Here is a 21,882-nt window from a genome sequence, read left to right as displayed (position 1 = left end):
TGTGGTGCCTTGTGACCATACAGAATTTCACCTTTGACTCTATGTACTGGCCACCAGTCCCTCACTGCAAGAGCTTTCCTGGGTCCTGTGTTTTCAACCATTTGTTGGAAGATGACTTTATCAGATCTGTGTTGTGCCGTCTCTGGGCTGAAGCAACAGCATCCAGGTTGTCAAGCCAGCAGAACATTCAGTGTGAATCCTGGGTCCCCAAAAAACATCTGTTGCAAGGACATGAAACTTAAGCTGCTGTAAACTATGACAGTCCAGAGGAGGGAGATCTCACCAAAGCACAAGGGAAAATCCACCAGCATAAGATAGGGTTATTTTCAAAACTCCATGAAAGCAAATCCAACTCAAGGGGGTGTTCCACTGAAGACTCAATGCTTGGCAGAACTGTCTTTGTCTGAGATGCTCTTGTCCATTACACACACTTGGCTCAAGGTCTAAGTAAAAGCCCTTAATTCTGCATTTCGGGGCTCAAGGAGGCATGTAGGCATCTCCTCTGAGAATCTGGGTGCCTCGCTGCTGATTTGGGAACCTCAAAAGAGAGCTTGGTTTCATGTTTGGAAACTGGGGTCACAGTGTGTCCTGTGCTGAGTTCTTTGGATAAACACCTTCTCCCATGCCAGGGAGAGAGAGGACTTTACCGCACCTGTGCTTAGGCTGCCTTGTTGTATGATCTCTCAGACACCGGAAAGCAGGGTGGACTTTAAAGCCCTGGCTCTGGCATTGGAATCCTTGTTGCACTAGTATGAGCCATGGACTTGATAAACAGTCTTGGATCATATATGTGGAATTCTTCTCCAGACTTCTCCAGATTTTAGCGGGAGGACAGTGCTCAGTGGGAGGAACCGTAAGCCTCTAATCATCCTGAGTAAGAAGGTCCAAGGGAGAGAGAACACCACCCCCAAGAACCAAACCTTAAGGAACTGGAAGTGGGGAGTGAGTAAATGGCAACCAAACAGCAGTGAAAGGGATGAGGACCAAACTTTGAGAAGAATGTCTGGCAGGGTATGCAGGGAAGAAACTGTGTTCAGAGCAAACCTCCCAGAGCAAACTTCATTCCCCTGGAGGGGGCAGGACATAGGCATCCTGCAGAAAATTGAAAGAAAGAAGAGGCAATAGGAGCCGATGCTGAGCAAGATTTAAAGCACAAGTGTATGTACAGTGTGTGGGTGAGGATTGCTATTCAGACTTCTACAGGAAGTCCTTGAACAATCCTAAAAATATCCTTTGATCACACCTTGAAAATAATTTTCTCTCACACCATAAAAAAACAACTCCCTCAGCTCTCAAAATGCATTGAAGCTTTTCAGGGCTGGGGGAATTGGAGGACATCTTATGAGCAACTGAGCCACCCCCTCCCCAAACATTTGGGCAGGCAGATTTATCTATTTGTGACTTATTTAAATTATGGTCCTTTTCTGCCTATTTCCTGTTTTTTAGCCTGAATCATCTGACATATTTATAAAGAAAGAGATTTTTTTTCCTGTCATCCCACACTCTTCCAGCTCTCACCAAGGAATGGCAGATCTTCCATTCACTGTTGAAATGTCATATGTTTCTTGTTCCCTGGGGTTTTTCTAACTCAGGTCTTTAATCAGCAAAATAATCAGAAGCACAGTAATGAGGGGAGTAAATTATAAGGGAAGGAAAGATGCTTTATGTGAGAACTACAGGCAGCGTTAAGAGTGTGTCAAGTTTTCCCACTCTTCCTGCAGTTGCAGGCTTGGCAGAATGTGAGTAGGTGACTGCCCCAGACAGAACACACCTGCCTGTAGAATACTGGGACGCTCCTGAGAAAAGACCCATTAAAAAAATACTTGAGGAGCAGCTATGGGGCTTGTCCCACTCTCATGAAAGTTGGTAGCAAAATTTCCATTGCTCGCTTTGATGGGAGCAGGCGCAAAGGGGAAAGCGGAGGAGAGATGAAACGTCTGAACAGAAGGCATGAGAAGTAATGTAATGTGCAGCAAATAGAGAAACAGAGAGAGGCCCTAGTTTGAGTTTGGAGGGTGTCGGGCCAAGGTCCAAATGGGCCAATGTTCACATCACTAACAGGCCACCATTTTGGCTATCTCATTTGGAAACGAAGAAGTGAATAGGCCTTGGAGATTAAACTCTTTGCTTGCTCCTAGAAAGAGGTCTTCTAGGGCAGGGTGTGGCACATTGTATAGTGGCTAGCCGGAATTTAGAGAGAGAGTCTCTAGGGTCATTGGTTGTCTGGGCTCTGTGATCCCTCCCTCACCTAAGTGGGTGGGCCTTTCACTGTGGTAGGCCCAACCTACCAATCCCAGTCATCACATAGACTGGCTCCTTTCACCAGCATTAGGTTGACACCAGCATTAAAAAGAGAAAGTGATCGCCTTGGTGCCTCATTAATTTGTGTTATTAATGAATGAGCAAGAGAAAGGAAATAAAGGAGCTGATTTAACATCTTTCATTTTTCCATGGATGAGGATGTCCCTCCACTAAGAGGCAAGGGTCATTGTCAAGAGGAAAAGGAAGTGACATTATTCAGTAAAAGCCGTTAAGGAGAATTGTAGAATCTGATTAAAATCTTGCTTAATGTCCTAAGTAAATCAATAGAGTTGCTTTGAATGGAATATCTAGTGAATGTTTCCATCTAGGTTCTTACATGGCTCACATCACCATAGTAACTGAGCATCACCCAGGCACTGCTGATATTTTATTTTCACTGAAACCCTGCGAGAAAGCAAAGTATTTTTCCCATTTTATATGTGGAGACACAGAGAGACTGAGGGCAGCACTATACTATAAACTTCTTGCTAGCATAGCTGTGCTGCTCAGGGGTGTGACAAGGTCTCATCTCTCACTGACAGCTGTGCTGGCCACAGGGAGATGCAATTATACCAGCAAAGCTGTGCTTCGTCTAGTAGAGCGTAGCTCACTTGGGAGGCTGGAATGAGCAATATCAGCAAAAGTATAATTGTTACTCATGGGAGGGACACAAAGGGGGGCACCAGCTAAAGGAGGCACATAACCTCCTCACGTGACTGCCCCACCCACAGCCTGAGGCCTCCGCACTGTCCCTGTTCTCTCCCCCTCCTGCGTTACCTTCTGAGCCACACGGTTGTCCAGAACAGCAGCAGCAAAAGGAGCAGAACCTGGGGCTGCTGGGGTAGTGCCCCAGCCCTTCCACACAGCTGCATCTGCTGGCAGCTGCTCAGCCCCACCGGAGCACAGGGCTGGGGGCAGTTCAGCTGTGCTGAAGCAGCTGCCTGTGCAGGGCCCTGGCTCCTGGGAGCAGCAGCCCCACGTGGTGCTCCTCTCACCATTGTGGTTCCTGGAACAGCCCTGTAGTTCAGACTCTCCGGATAACCAGAGCAGCAAAAGGAGCAGAATGCTGGCAGCTTCTCCAGGGTAGTTGTTCCAGGTACCACCCTCATCCCTATCCTCCAGCAGGGCTATACAGACCGTGGAGACGCAGCTGGGTGGAAGGGCTGGGGGCAGTACGACTGCACTGAAGGAGCTGCTGGCATGGGGCCACCATTCTTCTCCTTTCCACTGCGGTCCCTTGCTTAATGTGGTCCTACCCCCAGCATCTGTCCACACTAGAAACTCTTTGCCAGTATAGTATGCAAGAGTAGCTGTACCAACAAAGTGTTCCTTAAGTAGGCCTGGCCTGAGGACTTCTCTGCACTAGAAAGATTTGCCGTTACAACTATACCTGTGTAGTTATGCTGGTAAACCTTCCTAGTGTAGACACAGCTTAGGCCACAGACTGTGTAACGCTGTAGGCCTGCTGCTCCCCTTGGCTGCAAATGGTGAACTACAGCCAAAGGGAGCCGCAAGGCTCTGTGGCTGCGGAGCCGATAAGTAAACAAACTGGAGCGGTCCGTTAGCAGCTTTCTCAAAGTGGGTCTGTGGCCCACTTTGAGAAACACTGGCCTGCAGCAATGGAAGGGATTTTTCCATTGCTGTAGAAAAGCTACCTCTCTGAGCAATAGTAACTAGGTTGACAAAAGCATTCATGAGAGAATCGTAAATGTATAGCAACATAGAGCTAGAAGGGACCTCAGAGATCATTAAGTCCAGCCCCCTGCACTGAGGCAGCACCAAGTAAATCCCTCCATTGGCCAAGCTGCATCTACAATGTGGGGTAAGGCTGGCATAGCTACCACACTCAGAGCTGTGCATTTTTGAGACCCCTCAGTGCCATAGCTATGTTGGTCTAAATGTTAAGTATAGACCGAGCCTTCTATGACCAAAAAAAAAAATCCTTTTGCTGGCAGTTTAGACCAGTGCCTCTGTCACGATCTGAGCCTCCCCTCAGATCTACAGCCGTGTCATCATTGGGGTCAAGGCATAAATCTCCTTCTCCCCTGCGTGCTCACCCTCCCCTGCGTTTCTGTTCTTGAGGTCTCTGTGTCTTTCCTTTTCTTTTCTTTCCTATTCGTTTGTGGCGCTCCCAGTGGCCGGCCCTACTGGACGCCCGCTACCACCAGGCCTCTGCCTATGGCACCACCCAACGGAAGAGAGGGGGACCTGGGCCCTCCCTCACTCCAGGTCTCGACCCAAGACCCTAAGGACAGGGACACCACTCCCTGCCCAGTTGTTGGGGCAGCCGCCTTAACTCACCAACCCTCTAGCGGCCTCCTGGCTCCAATGCTCAGTCCTGGGTCACTTCCTCTCCCTCGTCACGGCTCGTTGCTGGGCCTGGCTCCCAGCGGCTCTCCGTCTCCTTCTCCTGTGCACTCACCCCCTCCGGGCCTCCTTTATACTCCCCACTGCTCGCCGGCACCGGGCCCCTCCAGCTTCCAGCACCTCTCCTGACGTCATCCCATGCATCGGTGTTACCCCACAGGGCGGCTCCGGAGCAGGTGGCACACGTCTGCTGCGCGGCTACGTCTTCCCCGCAAAAAGCCGCTGCGGGACTTTTGGGGGTGCGGGGCTCAGGGACTGCCGCGGTGGCAGCCATCCCCGTGGCCCCATCACAGCCTCCCAGACTACTATACCCTTCTCAGGAATCTGATTTGTTTTGTGTACCTCCAAGTTTCACCTCACGTAAAAACAACTTGCTTACAAAATCAGATATAAAAATACAGAAGTATCACAGTACTGAAAAATTGCTCAGTTTCTCATTTTTACCATATCCGTATAAAACTAATCGATTGGCAGGGCTCGACAATTAATACAATCTACTCGCTCGTGGTGAGTAGATTGTAACCTGGAAGAGCCGGGTTCGGGTGATCTGCGCATGCGCAGATTGCCGGACAGCGTGGCTGGCGAGCGGGGCTCACCGTGGTTTGGTGAGCCCTGTCGATTGGAATATAAATATGGCACTTACATGTCAGCATGTAATGTATTGAATGGTATAAAACAAGTCATAGTTTGTATGAAATTATAGTTTTTATTGATTTTTGCCAGTGTTTTTACGAAGCCTATTGTGAAACTTGGCAAATAACCAGGTGAGATGATGTATACCCTGGAAGACCTCTGTGTACCCCCAGTAGTACACATACCCCTAGTTGAGAACCATTGGTTTATGCCAGTCTCCCAAGAAAAATAAATTACACCAGCAAAAGGACTTTTCCATTATATTACTCTGTCCTACAGGGCTTTTGCTGGCATAGCTGCGTAGGCAAAAATCACACCCCTAACCAACATAGCTAAGCCTCTGTGGTGGAGCCAGTAGTTGCATCACACTACAGTCTAGTCTGGGGTTTCATAATCACAAGATCATTTTTTCAGTCTGGTACCTAACAGACATTTGAAACTATCTAGTTGTTTCTTCATAGAAGATAGCAAGGGTGGCATGGAGTGCTAGTAGGAACTCAGGTGCACACACAAAGGTGAAGGACTGGAAGAACAAGAGGTACCCCATGTTAGGATGGCAGCTTTTGGGGAAGATCCCAAGAGCAGAACAACAGTGAGTGCTGCAGGTCAGGTTTGAGATACATAGTCATAGTTGGGAAGGGTGGGAACAGGGCTGGAATAACAAGGGAAACTGCGTGTCTGGCTTGCAGTGCTTAAAGGTGTGGGGAAGACATCTCAGCCCCTAGATTTACATAGCATATGTTTATGTTCTCTACAATGCACTGGAGTCACCAAACAATTAATGCCATTAACATTTCCTGTTGTAATAGCAGAAAATAATGTTAACAAGAGAGGGAGAATGGCAAGGAAATCATTTGCAATGGTGGTTTGTTTATAATGAATGATACTGGGGCATTATTAAATGTGCTGTGAAATGTCAGTACAGAACTGTTGGCCTGCTTACAGTGCAAGCAGCTGCTTCCTTCCAAGAAACAGGCAGTGACTTTGAAACAGAGAATAAACTGTGGAGGGAGTCTCTGTTCTAAGTCAGAAGATTCCCAAGGTCCTTCTCTTGAGTGAAGTCTTCACGAGGCAGGTGCAAGGAAAGATAATATACAGTTTTCTTCCTGTGGGGCTGTGGAGGCTGGAGGTGTGAAGAGGTTGGGGGGTAAGATGAAGGGAAATGTGGTTACATTGTTGAAATTCCTCAGGTCATGACTTCTCCACCTCGGCACGATCATAAGGTGATATAATCCTTAAGGCTGGACATCCACAACTGAAAGTGGCCCATAAAGGAGCCGCTCAGAGATGCAAACCAGAGTTGGCTTGCTTACTCCTAAGAAGCCTTCACTGATGAACCTGACTTCACTCGGGGAGGGGATAATATCATTAAGGAAGTGGATCAGAGGAATATGGAAGGGTAAAGAGACTCTGCTCTGAAGTACTAGATGAAGCAGGAGGGATCAGAAGAGGATCCGTGGAGCTGAACACCTCTCCAAAATCGTTCTCCCTTCAGTTCTTCATTTCACTGCATTTTGTATCTGTTTTGGTTTACTCCACTGACTGCTCTAGGAGGAAGGCCCATCTCAGGCCCCAGGGATTGGCAAAGAAATGCTAAAGCAGTAAATCCCAAACTGTGGGCCACAGAGCATTTGGTCTATGGTGAGCTGACTTCTTCCATGGTTCTAACATTCCTCAATTTCCACCTGCTGCTAAATCAGATTAAAATAAGTTAAAATACAGTAACTACTTTCATAATGTAACTTTTCTCTGCAAGCAATTGCTGTGATTTCCCCAAGAGTGTTCCACAATTGTAAATCAGAGAGTTGGATCAAGGCAACTGCAAACTGGAGAGGAAAGCTGGCTGGTGGTGGTGTGAATGAGGAGGTTGAAGGTGGGGCTGCATCCATGTTCTCTGTAAGCTGTGTGCTTGTGCAGCTGCTCAAGAGAGATTCTAATGCCACCCAGCTGATTACTGAGCTCCCACAGCGAGGTGTTTTGTTTCTACTGGTGGTGCACACTTGCACATGTCTCTGTGCGCATAAAATTATTCTGCACATGGCTGGAAAAAATTAAGACGCGGATGGAAAAGGTTAGAGGGAATATTGGTCTCATGGTGACAAATAGGTGAGAAGGAATAGATGGAGCGATGAGGGCTGAGTGATGGTGACTGGGAGAGCAGATGAGTCCAACTGATGATGAATGGAAGATGCTCCATACAATCATTAGTGGAGGGGGGCGGGTTGTCACATACACATGCTCTGTATTAAACATGGCCCAGGAATCTGGTGGCATGTGGGCTCTACTTTTGACAGAAATGTGAGGGCATCATGAACCAGTGGTATAATCACTAATAACAGTGTTACCCACTCTTAGACGTTTGTCAGAAATAACACAATTTTGGTCACCGCTGCAGCCTATCTGAAGATGAATCCAGAGGTGCCTGCCATCATGGGAACACTTCAGCCCTACCTGGGAGGGAGGGGTCTGAAGTCCTTTGTGGTTGGCTGCCTTCCCCACTGCCCTGCCTCCTATAGTAAAGCAGCCAATCAGGGCTTCTGCAGGAGGCAGGCTATGCTCTCTCCCTCCCCCTCAGAAGCTGAGAGGAGTTTTGGGGAGCAGGGGGAGTAGTGGTACCATTCTCATAGGGTTGTGAGAGAGGGAGCAGAAAGAGCCCAGCAACTCAGGGTTCTCTCTTCCTTTCTTCTCTCTTCTCCATCCCTGCAATGCCAAGCCTGGAAGGGCGAGAGCAGCCGTGACAAATCCATGGAATTGGAGGCCTGGGAGCTGGAGCTGCCTCCCCCCCCCCATCAAAGGCCCACTTAGTTATATCACATGCTCATATCTGTAGAATATGGCCAGGATGGCAAAACTTGCTGATCCTCCAAGCCACATACAACAATTACCAGAAGTTTGAGAGCTGGGCACATCTGCCAAGACTCAGGGCTATAGTGCTACTCCTGCTGAAACCCCAAACCCCAGCAGGTAGCTCCCCTGGAGCAGAAACCCCAAGAGCCCTATATCTGCAGGGCAGATGTCCCTAGCTCCACTATGTGGCCACAGGGCAGCAGCCCTAAGCTCCCACCCAGCCCTGTCTGGAGGTGGAAAATAGAGTGGGGACATAGGGGGTACGTGAGCCACACTTTAAATATGAAACAACCACATGCAGGGGATACTCCACGGTTTGGCCAGCCCTACTATGGGATGTGTATTGCCAAAAGCCAGCAACTACCCTCATGAAGTGGAATATCTTCCCAAAAGGTAATTGCAGTGGCATAAGACAGCCAAAACCTCCTTTGCATGCAACCCACAAACACAGTCCCCCATGGAGGATCGCATGGGGCAGGCAGCTGTGGGTTTTTACAGTGACTCCAGAAGGGCTGAGAGCTGCCTTCCTCTCCCTGACACTATTCCTGGGGGGCGTGTAGAAATACCAGCTGCCCATCCCTCCTGAGCCCAGCAGCCTTCACTGGCATTGCTATTTGCATTTCGCTGCATCAGTGGCCCCAACAGAACTCAAGACTTGACTGCAAAGAAATCCCTGTTTGGATCAGACCCAGCAAACTAAACTCAACTCAGGTAATCCACCTAGGAATAGTTGTTTAAAAGTCCCTGGGTATATAACTCACTCATAGCATCCAATGGACAGAATCCCCTTTTCAGTACAGCATGTCAACAAGGGCCACCCCGTGAGAACACACCCCTACCTGAACCAGTTAGTACATTGCCTTCAACTAAGGAGACAGATCTGAGCTATGCATTAAGCAGTCACCCCCGAGATTAAAGCAGACAACCACTGTGCTGCTTTTCATGGGGAACAAGGCTGGTAGAGGTCCCACGGGGGAGAAAAAGAAAGTGAAAAAGAATGAATCTCATTAAACAGTACTTTTCTCATTCTCATGTCACATTCGAGGTGAAATTACACTTGGAGGGATGGGGATGGTGAAGCCCCCTCTGGGATGTCCACAGTCCCTTGCACAAACTTAATTTCAGGCTCTGCTGAAGCTCTGCATTTTATAGATAGATACACACAGACACACATGCGTTTAATTTCTTAGGCAGCTGTGTGAAAAATGAGAAAGACAGGCCTTTGGCTGTGAAGATAGCCCTGTGCCTGGTGTTTAAATAGCCACACTAACATTGTTTCTCCTCATCCCTCCTCCTCCCACCCTGGCCACTGCAGCCAAGATCAGGCAATTTTAAAATGCCTGCTATTTCCCTAGCACACTTCAGTGGAGAAGTTAATTTTTTTTTAAGCAGTCAAGTTAAATTTCATTCCAGCCATCACAGAATCATAGAACTGGAAGGAACCTCGAGAAGGCATGAGGTCCAGTCCCCTGCACTCATAATAGGACCAAACAGCATCTAGACTATCCCTGGCAAATGTTTGTCTAACCTGGTTTTAAATATATGATGGAGATTCCACAGCCTCCTTAGACAATTTATTTCAGTGCTTAACCACTCTGACAGAATTTTTTCCCTAACATTCAACCTAAACCTCCCTTGCTGCAACTTAAGCCCATTGCTTCTTGTCCTATCATCAGAGGGTAAGGATAATTTTTCTCCCCCTTGTAGCACCCTTTTAGATACTCGAAAGCTGTTATCATGGCCCCTCTCAGTCTTCTCTTCTTTAAACTAAACAAGCCAAATTCTTTCAGTCTTCCCTCATAGCTCATGTTTTCCGACCTTTACTCGTTTTTGTTGCTCTTCTCTGGATCTTCTTCAATTTCTCCACATCTTTCCTGAAATGTGGCACCCAGAACTGGACACAATTTAAGTTTCCCCTGAGCTTCCCATTAAGCCCCGTGCAGGGGCTCAGGGCTGAAGTGGGAGACTGGCACCAGGGACATAGGAGGTTGACAGACTCGCCAGGCCTCTGGGCAAGGCGGAGAGGAGGAGGGGTGGCTCTGCGCCCCAGAAGTGGCAGGGCCTTGAGAAGAAGTGACCGGAATAGGCTACTTTCTCCTTAGGCAGCCCTCAGTGCTGCCTGGAGTGCACCGCATGGGGCCCTGGTGATGATTTAAAGAGCCTGGGACTCTGGCTGACACTGCTCCTACACTAACAGTGGCGTTGGCTGGGGGCCCCTGGGCCCTTTTGCATTTCCAGACCCCAGGGCAGTTAGTTGCCTTCTTTGCCTCCCCTCATTGGTAGGCCTGGGGGTTTAATAGACCCTTAAGTTTCAGGGGACTCAAACATCCTGACAGTGTTGTGTTACCCCTTTTTGACCCAAGCAGTTAACCCATTTTAGGGTCATGTGGGTTGTTACAGTTAGGAGCAGAAAAGGATGATGATTCAGGTATTTTTTGGACGCAATCCTATTTATTTACAAAGAATGTACAAAGTCCTGTTTTGTTTTTACACCCAGGGCTACATCTACACTGCAGGCTTCTTGCACAAGAACAGCTATTCTTGCGCAAAAACTTGCAGAGCATCTACACTGCATGCACATTCTTGTGCAAATAAATTTACAGTCTAGCATCAGAAAACAGGGCTTCTTCCAGAAGAATTATTCCTCTCCCCACGAGGAATAAGCCCTCTTGCACAAGAGCTCTTCCACAAGAAGGCAGTGTAGACAGGCAACAGGAATTTCTTGCACAAAAAACCCCTATGGCTAAAATAGCCATCACAGCTTTCTTGCACAAGAGAGTGTCCACACTGCCATGGACGCTCTTATGCAAAAGCACATCTCTGGTGCAAAAGCACATAGCAGTGTGGACGCGCTTTTGTAGAAGACCTTTTGAACAAGAACTCTTGTGCAAAACAGTTCTTGCGCAAGAAGCCTGCAGTGTAGATGTAGCTCCAGAGATTCAATTAACAGGAGACAGTTTCTTTGCTCACAGTTCTCTTGGCCCAAAATCTCTTAACTTTCTTTCAGGGTCATATTATCAGTGCGTCTGCAGCTTTAGCCTTAGATCTCTGCTGCTTTTCTCTAGCTCCTTGCTGGTGTTTCTCACTGCTACTTTTACCAGTAGATTCACAAGGTTCATCAGTGCCCTAGCCTCTGCATTTGCTCTGTCAGTCTCAAGAGAAGCCCATTGGTCCACATGATTCAGCTTCTACTCTGATCTTACTAGGTGCCTGGAGTTTGAGGGGTGTTCCCATTGTTTCAGATATATGCTTCCATGAAGATGCTCAGTTGTTTATTCCTGAATGAGAAGCCGTTGTTACACCCACCAGGTTCAACACAACATGTAATAATATGCATAGGCTTGTAAGCAGCGTCTAAATGAGCTCTCCCCTGACATCTAGTGATGAGCCGGGGGAAAAAACTTCAGGAATAGATGTACAGGCAGTCCCCGGGTTACGTACAAGATAGGGACTGTAGGTTTGTTCTTAAGTTGAATCTGTATGTAAGTCAGAACTGGCGTCAGCGCTGCTGAAACTGATCAGTTTCAAGCGCGGCTGAATCTGGACGCCAGTTCTGACTTACATACAGATTCAACTTAAGAAACCCAGGCGTCCCCAGGTCAGCTGCTGCTGAAACTGATCAGCGGCTGATTCCAGGAAGCCTGGGGCAGAGCAACTCTGCCTTGGGCTTCCTGTAGTCAGCCGCTGGTCAGTTTCAGCAGCGGCTGACTTGGGGACGCCTGGGGCAGAGCAGCTGGGGTGCTGCTGGGTTGCTCCAGTAGCGCGGCTCCTCGGCGCTACTGGAGCAACCCGGCAGCACCCCAGCTGCTCTGCCCCAGGCGTCCTGATTCAGCCGCTGCTGAAACTGACCAGCAGCGGCTGAATCAGGACGCCTGGGGCAGAGCAGCTGGGGTGCTGCCGGGTTGGTCCGGAGCGGCGCTGCGGGACCAACCCGGCAGCCCCCAGCTGCTCTACCCCAGGGGTAGGCAAGAAAAGCCTGGTCTGCTGGGGGGGGCACTAGCTGCACCCCCCCCAGCAGACCAGAGAGACGGGGGTGGCGGGACCGTCCAAGTCCTCCACGGCTTTGCTCCGTCTCCCTGGTCTGCTGACCTGGGAGACGTGGAGCAAAGCCGCAGAGCACGCGGGCAGCGGGACAGTCCAGGCGCGCCGCGGCTGTCCCACTGCTGCCATGCTCCAAGGCTTTCCTCCCCATCTCCCTGCAGACCAGGAAGACGGAGAGCAAAGCCGCGGAGCACGCCCGCAGCGGGACAGCCCAGGCGCACTTGGGCTGTCCTGCTGCGGGCGTGCTCTGCAGCTTTGCTCCTGTCCCTCTGGTCTGCTGGGGGGGGGTCCAGCAAAGCCGCTGGACCCCCCCCCCCAGCAGACCAGGGACACCAGAGCAAAGCCGCCGCCTGGGCGGCTTTGCTCGTTTGCCCGGGAGCAAAGCCGCCCAGGTGGCGGCTTTGCTCAAGTGTCCCTGGTCTGCTGGGGGGGGGGGGGTCCAGCGGCTTTTCTGGACCCCCCCAGCAGACCAGGGAGACCGGGAGAAGTTTTTCTCGCCCTGGAGGACACGGGTGGCGACCCGCCGCCTGTGAGCTCCGGGACGAGAAAAGCCCCGTTTGTAAGTGCGGATCCGACATAAGTCGGATCCGCGTAAGTCGGGGACTGCCTGTATTTGCATAAACACTCTACTCTTCCTCAGTATTCAGCAGAGGGAGCTGCTTTGCCAACATGATCAATTTTGGATAGTGCTGGATAGAAAATCACTTCTGTGTTGTCATACTTATTGTCTGAGCTAAGGGCAGCAGCATTTAGCCTAATCTGACCCTCATTTGCTAAGCAGGAGATAGGAACATCTCTCTCCTTCCCTACGTGATGGTGTATGTTTTTTCCAAATTGTCCAAGAAACAATTTGGCCTTTCTCTTTCGACTGATTAGGCTCAATTGAGTGTCCTCCTTTTGTTCAGTGATCACTACAGCTGAAATCACTGATAACCTGCTGCTGAGCCTTAAATACGCTGTGGGTCAGTGTAAGAGGTGGCACAGCCTGCACTCACCGTGAGGTTCACCACTACTCTCCGAAATCATGGGGAGCTGGATTATGCAGAGGAACCTCAGCCTGCACCGTTGCAGCATAGAGACAGCCAGAACAGAGTGTGGTGGCAACGGGACAACAGCAACCAAGTGAATAATGGTGCAGTAGCCAGTGGTGGCAGCAGTGGGAACAGCACCGTAGCAATGGCAGCACAGCAGCTGAGGCATTGCTTGATGCTTTTCTTCATGGGGTGGGAGGTGAATTCATCTGACTGCACCTCTGGGTCTTTGCTCACCCCGGACAGCAACTCTGAGGCTACATCTAGACTGCAGGCTTCTTTTGGAAGAAACTTTTCCAGAAGAGATCGTCTGAGAAAACTTCTTCGAAATGAGTGCGTCGACACTGCAATTGGCTTTTTCGAAAGATAGCGTCCACACTCGCATTTAAACTGTGATTACTATGGACGGAGTGGCCACCAGGGCACCTGTGCTTTTTCCTCTTTTTTCGAAAGAACTCCCTCTTCCCCGTCCACACACGCCTTTTTCCAAAAGATCTCTTTCAGAAAAAGAGATTAACAATGTTCAGAAAGAGGATTAACAATGTTGGAAAAACCCCTCTGTTCTTTCAATTTTCTTTCAAAAGAACGCGATTGCAGTGTGGATGTAAGTGAAGCTTTTTTTTTCGGAAAAATGGCTGTTTTTCGGAAAAAAACCTCTGTTGTAGTGCAGACATAGCTGGGGGGGGAGGCAGGGGAGGGGCAGCAGCATATTGAACATTTGTCATCAGACTTTCACTCCAGAAGGGCTGAAACTGAGGCAACAGGACACTACCCATCATACTCTAGGGCGGGTATTTGCTCATCACCATATGCTTTTGAAATAGGACTGAGGTTCTGGAGGAGCCAGACTGCAGCCTGATGCACTCTAACTTATATGTGTGCCAGGGTCTCGCAGACATCTTGAAAGGGTCTGGTCTAAGAGGAATTCCTGAACCACAGGAAGAACATGCCTATGCTCATAGATCCATGAAAAAGCCATCAGCTAATATCCCTAGCAGGCTGTGGAACCAGAGTGGATTACAGATTGGTCCACCAAGGTTCCTTCCAAGAGTGTGTGTGTGGAGGAGAGGGCATGGCTAGAAGGTTTCTATATACAGTATTAGCTATTCTGCTGTGACCCAATACCTTGAGGACCATTGCAGCCAAAGCACAAGTTTGGACAGTCCTCAAGTCTGCTTTAATCTGCACACCCCTTGTCCCCCCAAGGTCCTGACCCAGTAGTTATAGCAGCCCAACGACAGAGGAGGCATAGGCCAATAGAGTCTATAGGCTGGGTACAGAACGGGCACAGATTTGAATTTCTTCCAAGATCCACAATATGAAGAATCGGAGAGCTGAAATTACAATTATCTGGGACTTCATGAGAACAGTGAATGTATTTTTGTTTTATTGACCACAAAACAAGATGTGACACAGGAAAATATAAGTTATTAGCAGGGGGAGCGGAATTCACAGGCAGGAAAATCCCAATTCCACCTGTTTTGGATCACTGTGGTGGAAAGCAGTGACTCAGAGGAGGATTTAAGGGTCATCACAGATAACCACTCAACATGAGTTTTCAGTGCAGTACTGAAGCTAAAAGGGCTAATGCAATCTAGGGTATGTGAAAAGGGGAACATCAAGCAACCTCCAACCCCAAGAGCACTCACGGAGTTGGTGATATTTTGTGTTTTTCTTAAAACTGCAGCTGCAGGAGTCTTGTGATTACGTGATAGCTTTTTTTCAGTAAATTTTTAGCTCTCATGATCACAGCTGTAAGTATGAAAACATGAAGCACTCCAATAACTCCAAACCCAGAAGATAAATATAAAAAATCTAAACCTTATATTCTACCTAGGGATGTAAAAAGTTGTTTAAACTGCTAAACATCCTAGTGGTTACATGGTTATACATGCTGTGGGCCAGCTGGAGCAGCCCCTGCCTGCAGTGAGTCCCACGGGACTGGAGCAGTCCCCTGTCCAGGGCAGGCAGAGAGCTGCTCCAGCCCCTACTAGTTAACTAGAACCAGTAAGCTTCACTCATTAATAGTGAGGCTTACTGATTAACCAGTTAACTATTTACATCTCTAGTTCTGCCCAAGAGTGCTGGCAGGAGGGAGTGCTATCACACACCCTGTTGGCTTAAAGTATTAATAACAAACACTAAATACATTATTTCCATTGTATCCATCATCAACACCCATAGTATGAAAATTGTTCCAGCACCCGGGTTCAACCAGGCTCACAATTTTTGGGGGCCTGACTCTTTCAAATGCTCAGGATTGGTATTCTCATGACAGCTCAGCGATATACGCCATCTGCTCAGCGCAGGGTTAGAGCATCCAACCTTGGGTCCATTCCCCACCACAGCCCTCTTGGGGGTGGAAATGGGAGTCTCATCATAGTAGCTGGCAATCCTGTACAAGTGGTACTGGGTGCCTTTCAGCCTGGGATGGGGTTGCCCCAGTGTGATAGGCTTAGGAGGGGATGGATGGGGCCTGAAAGACACAGCCAGCCCACACCTGTAGCCAAGTGTTACTCTGGCCTTCTTCCCAGCTGGAGAGAGGAAGAGGGAGAACACCTCACAGGCCAGAGCTCCCATCCCAGCATGCAACGCTGCACAGGAGAGCAACTTCGGCGTATGCTAGGCATTTAACCCCCCCCCACTCCCCTCCGCGCTCGTGTTGCATGCTGGGAGCTGTAGTCCCCGAAGAGCTGCGTTGCATGCTGGGCCTTGTGGTCCCGCATCGCGTTTGAGGCGGCGTAAATTGGGCCCATGTTATGCAAATGAAAGGTGCGAGGAGGAGGAGGGGCGAGGGCGGCTTTTCAGGGAGGGGGCGGGGCGCCACGAGTGGCGGCACTGGCGGTTTAACGGAAGCGCCTGCTGTCGCCTCAGGCAGGTGAGGGGCTTTCTGAGGCGCTGCGAGTCCCCGCCCCCGCGCGCCGGACGCCTGGGTTCGCTCGGGCGGCGAGGGGAGAAGGGAAAAGGCCCTTCGCAGACCGGTCCCTGCCGCTGTCGGGAGGGGGGATCGCTCTGCTCCTCCCGTAAATCGGTGCTGGGGGGGGCTGCCCCAAGGCCTCGCAGGCCGCTCCGACGGTGCCCGCCCCTAGTTTGGGGAAGCGTATCCCTTCCCCTCCCCCCACTGTTCCCGCTCCCCTCTGACCTGAGGCAGTCTCCTCACGTAGGGGCTGCGCGTGTGGACGCTCCGATTTCGGCGGCTGCGCCCCACTTCGTTCTGGAGTTGGATCCGGAGTGAACCCCGGCAGCGTTCTGAAGGAATCCGAGTGTCCACACGGGCAGCTGAGGGGGAGCAGCTCGAACTCCTCTCGCGCAGGGTCCTGGCTGGCTTCCTGCAGCTCTCAGCCCCTAAAAGAGGACCTTCCCCTGCTGTGCGGGCACGTGTGAAATGGCAACAAAGGGGTTACTGAGAGACAGACCCAGCCTCCCTAGTGTACCACTGTCAGGGGTAATTAGCAGGAAAACTGGCAAGCGTCCTTTTGCTGAAATTACTGTAACAAGTTGTCTTTTCTCTTTAATTAGCTGTGCAGATTGAATGTCCACGAGGAATGAAGAGCAATGCACAGAAGATCGCTGAAGTTTAGCAGTTAGGACTACATATAACAAAACCATGCTCAAAACATGCAGCGTGGTCAAAAGACATTAATTGTTTTGACGAGCTCTTTGAAGAGGACAAGCATTCTTACATAAGCAAATGTAGCCCTAAAGTAAAAATGTGAGGTTGTTCTGCAGAATTAAACTCTCAACAAAATTAGCTCCAGTGGATGGCCTAAAACCATGTCCCTTTCTCGTGTTGAAAATCCTTGTTTTCTGCTCTTCCTAGCTGTATTTCAAGCAATATTTATTCTGATTTTGTACCGAGGAGGTGCATCCAGTGTCTTTCGGGGATTTTTAGAAGCACCTCAACCCTGGGATTACTCAAAAACACAGGATGTGTATACAAACCTCAGTTTGTTCACCAGAGCTCCTAATGAAGAAACTATGCCATACTGCACAGCCCAATCACCGATATTTGGTATGTATAAACTGCTACTGTCTGAACTAGTACATCAGTGTAATAATACTTTTTCACTTTACAAAAGTGAAACATGTAATTTACTGTAGTGACTTAAGCTTTTACTAGTATTTCCATTCTTGGGTCTGGATTAATCTCTCTCTTTCACCTAAAAACTAGATACTGGAAATTTACTAACTGATAACACATGACATAGTCCAACAGTGTGGGTGGTTTTGTTCAGTGTATGCTTAGGCCCTGTTTATGCTATATTTCATAGTGAGCGTGTAACCAGTTTGTGCTAGCCATGTTGCATATATTAAATGTTTTTTGTCAACATATAACATAGTTAATACTCAGTAACCATGGCAGCTGACGATTTACACTCCTAGGCTACATCTAGACTGCAAGCCTCTTTCGAAAAAGAGCATCTAGAGTACAACCAGTACTTTTGAAAAAGCAAGCCGCTTTTTCGAAAGCGAGCACCCAGGCAGTCTGGATGCTCTCTTTCGAAAAAGCACAGTTTGCATTACATAGCGCCTTTTTTCGAAAGAGCATTTTCGATAAAAAGCGTTATTCCTCGTAAAACGAGGTTTTCATGGTCGAAAAAACTACCGCATTCTTTCGATTTAGTTTCAAAAGAATGCGGCAGCACTGTAGATTTAGGGGATTTTTTTTTTAAAAAAAGGCAATTTTTTTTCCCGAAAAAACCTTGTAGTCTAGACACACCCCTAGAGGACTTGGCTGGCCTATATTCTTATTTGCCAGTGTGCAACACTGTTATTTTGCTGTTTGGATTGGGCTATTATGTATGTAAGGAAATTCTGTACCAGTTTTCCAGCAGTGAGGTAGCTGCTGCAGTATTAAGCTGTAGTGTATGTTGGACATTGCTATATTTAACAATGTCATCTAGCCTTTCCCAGAGCTCTGCCTGTTGGATGCAGGTAACTTGACAGTCAAGCTGTGCTTTAAGAGCTACATGATACAGTGGCTTTAAAAAAGAAACTGCTTAGTCTACATTAGAGTTTTCACTGTTGATAATACTGATTCAGCTACATCACATTTCAATCTGGAATTTTTTTACATTTCCCTACTGCCTGTGTAACTAGTTTAGCCAGTGTTTCCTCCTCCCAACTCTGTGTGGCAAGGCACCTCAAAGTCTGTTGCCCCTGTGTTGTAAATACTATATTGTGTGTGTCTCTTTCACGTACAATAGCCACTGCTGCGGCATTATATAATACCTGCCCAGATATTCTGAGTTGTAATGATGGAAATGCAATCAGTCAGCTTGGTAAGGGGATACACAACCTTGCTTCACACGCAATTGTGTTATTTAAAAAAGTGAATGTGTGAACACAGCACAGATGTTTTGTTGGAACAGTTGCATGGATGAGTTAGAAAACATGAATTTACTAATCTGAGTGGGCATTTAGATTAGTTCTACAAGCTTTATAATAATGTGTAATCATCCTTTGTTTCTCCCTCTGTCACTGAGATGAAATGAAATAAACACAGGCAGTGTGGTGGCAATGTGTGGTCTCAAACACATGTTGTCTTGCTTGCATGTCTCATTGTCTGTGAGCCTCTTGACACAGATGCCAATTATTGTTTCTTGAGGTGTAGACTTAAGTGAACTGGTAAGCTCTGGTCAGCTCTAGAACAAGAGGGTATGGATAGATATAAAGAACTTTCATTTGCTATGACAAAAGTCATGGACGAATGAATGAATGCTTATGTTGCCTTTCAGCAAACTCTAACAAGAATCCTCCTCTCTTAAAAAACTTTATTTAAATAGAAGGCTTTATTTCAGTGGTCTCCAACCTTTTTAAGCACAAGATTAATTTTTTGAATTTCTCAGTCCAGGATCTACCTCAGACCCAAATATCCTTGCCCTGCCCCTTCTCCAAGGCCCTGCCCCTGCTTCACCCCTTCACCAAGGCCCCGGCCTCCTCACTATGTGAAGATGGGGTACAGGAGAGGGGGACAGAATGACATCAACACTCCCCTGCCTCTGTCCCCTCAACTCTGTACAAGAAGCAGGAGGCTCCCAGGGGCGGCTCTGGGCAGGAGCAGCAGGGCAGTGCGTGGGGAGGTGGTTGAAGTGCTGGTACTTGATAGCCTCTTAGCCAAACCAGCCAGGATCCCCTGTTAGAGGCTCCAAGATCTACCAGTAGATCCTGATCTACTGGTTAGTGACCACTGCTTTACTTGACCTTTAACCTCCAAACAAACAAATGGTGAGCAGTCTACAGCTTGCCTTTCAGCCACAAGAGAGTGTTTATATTAGTGGTTCTCAAACTGTGGGTCATGACCTGGTCACCAGAGCAAGGGTTCAACTGGCTAGGGCCTGGGGCCAAAGCTGAAGCCCAAGTCCCACCACCTGGGGCCAAAGCCGAGTGGCTTTAGCAGTAGGTAGCAGGGATAAGATTACAGATCCCCTGCCTGGGTCAGAAGCTTTCAGGCTTATGCTTTTGGTCCCTCTGCCTGGAGTGGTGGGGCTTGAGCCTTTGCTTCCCCACCCAGGCTATGTCTAGACTACAAGCCTCTTTCGAAAGAGGCTTTTTCGAAAGATACTTTCGAAAAAGCCCCTTTCGAAAAACAGCGTCTAGACTACAACCAGTAGCTTCGAAAAAGCTAGCTGCTTTTTTTTTTGAAAGAGAGCACCCAGGCAGTCTGGATGCTCTTTCGAAAAAGCACAGTTTGCATTACATAGCGCCTTTTTTCAAAAGAGCACTTTTGAAAAAAGTGCTATTCCTCATAAAATGAGGTTTTCCGCGGTTGAAAAAAACCGCTGCGTTCTTTCGATTTATTTTTGAAAGAACGTGGAAGCAGTATAGACGCAGGGGAAGTTTTTTTGAAAAAAGGCCACTTTTTTTCCTAAAAAATCCTGTAGTTTAGACACCCCCCCCAAAGTGGTGGGGCTCTGGTTTCAGTCCCCCTTTGTGGGGCCATGTAGTAATTTTTGTTATCAGAAGGAGGTTGTGGTGCAGTGAAGTTTGAGAATCCATGTTTTATATGGAGCTGACAAAAGTTAACTAAAGATGAAGTTTAAGTAGATTAAATAGTATAGATTAATTAGCATTTATGGAAACCTCTAGAGGAAATTAGAACTGTGCATCTGAAACAATGTTACATTGCAAAAAGCAACTTTCTGTGGTGTTGGAACACCAGCATGTTGTGAAATAAGATTCTGCTTTAGTTTAGTAACTTTTTAACCAGTAACACTATTTTGTGCACAAAAAGACCTTCTTTTCTTCAGATAGGCTCTGCTGTATTGTGCTCAGACCTCATCCAAATAAATTATTTTAAATGTATGCTACTGTAAAAGGCATTTATTCCTCTACTTAAGAGGAACTAAAATAGATATGCAAATACAAACCCCTTGAGTGTCATTGCAATTAAAAACATGACTTGGAATAGAATACCTGTTCTTCCAATGCTTATTTCATAACCACCATTAAATGAGACTTCAAATGTAATTCTTGAAGTTCCAAATTGGAGACTGGTAATAGGTCATTTTGGGCCTGATCCAAATCCCTCTAACATTAATGGGAAGACTCCCATACCCCTGGGCTCCAGATTTGGCTTTTTAGGAAGTATAGCCCTTTTTCAATTTATGTGTGTGGTAAATGTTCTGAGTTCTTCATTTTTATATGGAACAAATAATATCACCTCCAAACTCTAACTTGAAGATTGTCTAAGCCAGGGCTATTCAACTTTGGAAGCCCCGGGGGCCACAATAATACTCACAGCACATGCCAAGGGCCGCAACTTAAGTGTGGCTGCACGTACATGTAAATAGCTTCATTCACACTGACACGCATAAATACAAAGATTAAGGCAAGACTGCACAACACACAGGCCCCATTTAAGTCAGTTCTGCTGATATTAATAAAAAGCAATATGTACCTGATTTCCACCCATATGACAGCATTTTTAACAAGCAATGACAATCCAGGAATTTAACTACTAAAATGCATTCAACAGAAGACCATTCTATTGACGATTTTTTTGTTTTGGCTCCCACCCGCGGGCTGTGTGTTGACACCGCGTCAACCCAAACCGCACCGCGGGCTGCAAACAAATGGGCCGAGTGTTGAGTAGCCCTGGTCTAAGCAAAAGTAAACTGTCTGCTGCTACTTTTTGTATTGACAGAACTGTACCAGAATAATTATACCACTACAGTGACATAACTGGTGGTATGCCAGCATGCTAGAGTGACCACCTTTTCAAAAGGCAAAAGTAGGATAGGTGCAGAAGACCTGCCTTCCTCTGTTTCTCTGCCCCCAGGCAAAGTCAGAGCCTGGCAGTATTAAGAGCCACCTAGAGAGCCTGTACTCTTCACCTGCCCTTGGCAGTGTGCCCCATGGGGCAAATGTATGGTTTAAAAGCTGCTCCCAGGCAACACTGGCCTGCTATCCAGGACAGGTGTAGGGTCCAGGGCTACCTGAGTAACTCTTATTGATAGCCAGGCCAGAAAGAAGCCAGACCTGGACAAGGGGTGAAGCCTGGAGGAGGCAGGGAGAAGAGAAGCCCAAGGGCAGGCCAGAGGCCCACTCCCGACCTTTCCACCAGGAAGAGGTTAGTGCAGCCCCAGAATCTCAGGCAGGCATGGAGTAGCACCAGGGAATCAAGGACATATGGTCTCCTGGAGTAATTAGGAGTAGGGAT

General features: G+C 48.0%; 1 protein-coding gene across 2 annotated transcripts in view; it reads left to right on the top strand.

The window, feature by feature from the left end:
- The first annotated feature begins 16,994 nt into the window (after positions 1-16,994).
- Positions 16,995-21,882, top strand: part of LOC102461193 (beta-1,4-galactosyltransferase 3-like) — a 30,583-nt gene continuing 25,695 nt past the window's right edge. Inside the window, exon 1 of one of the 2 annotated variants that reach the window (XM_075905742.2) lies at positions 16,995-17,232. In XM_075905742.2, coding sequence (XP_075761857.1) covers positions 16,995-17,232 — 238 coding nt within the window. The remainder of the gene's footprint in view (positions 17,233-21,882) is intronic. The other variant, XM_089772389.1, reaches the window with a different exon arrangement.

This window comes from Pelodiscus sinensis, chromosome 1, assembly GCF_052426305.1.
Source record: "Pelodiscus sinensis isolate ZL-2025 chromosome 1, ASM5242630v1, whole genome shotgun sequence".
NCBI lineage: Eukaryota > Metazoa > Chordata > Testudines > Trionychidae > Pelodiscus > Pelodiscus sinensis.
Note: the sequence above shows the minus strand (reverse complement) of the source record. Positions and strands in the feature narration are given on the sequence as shown.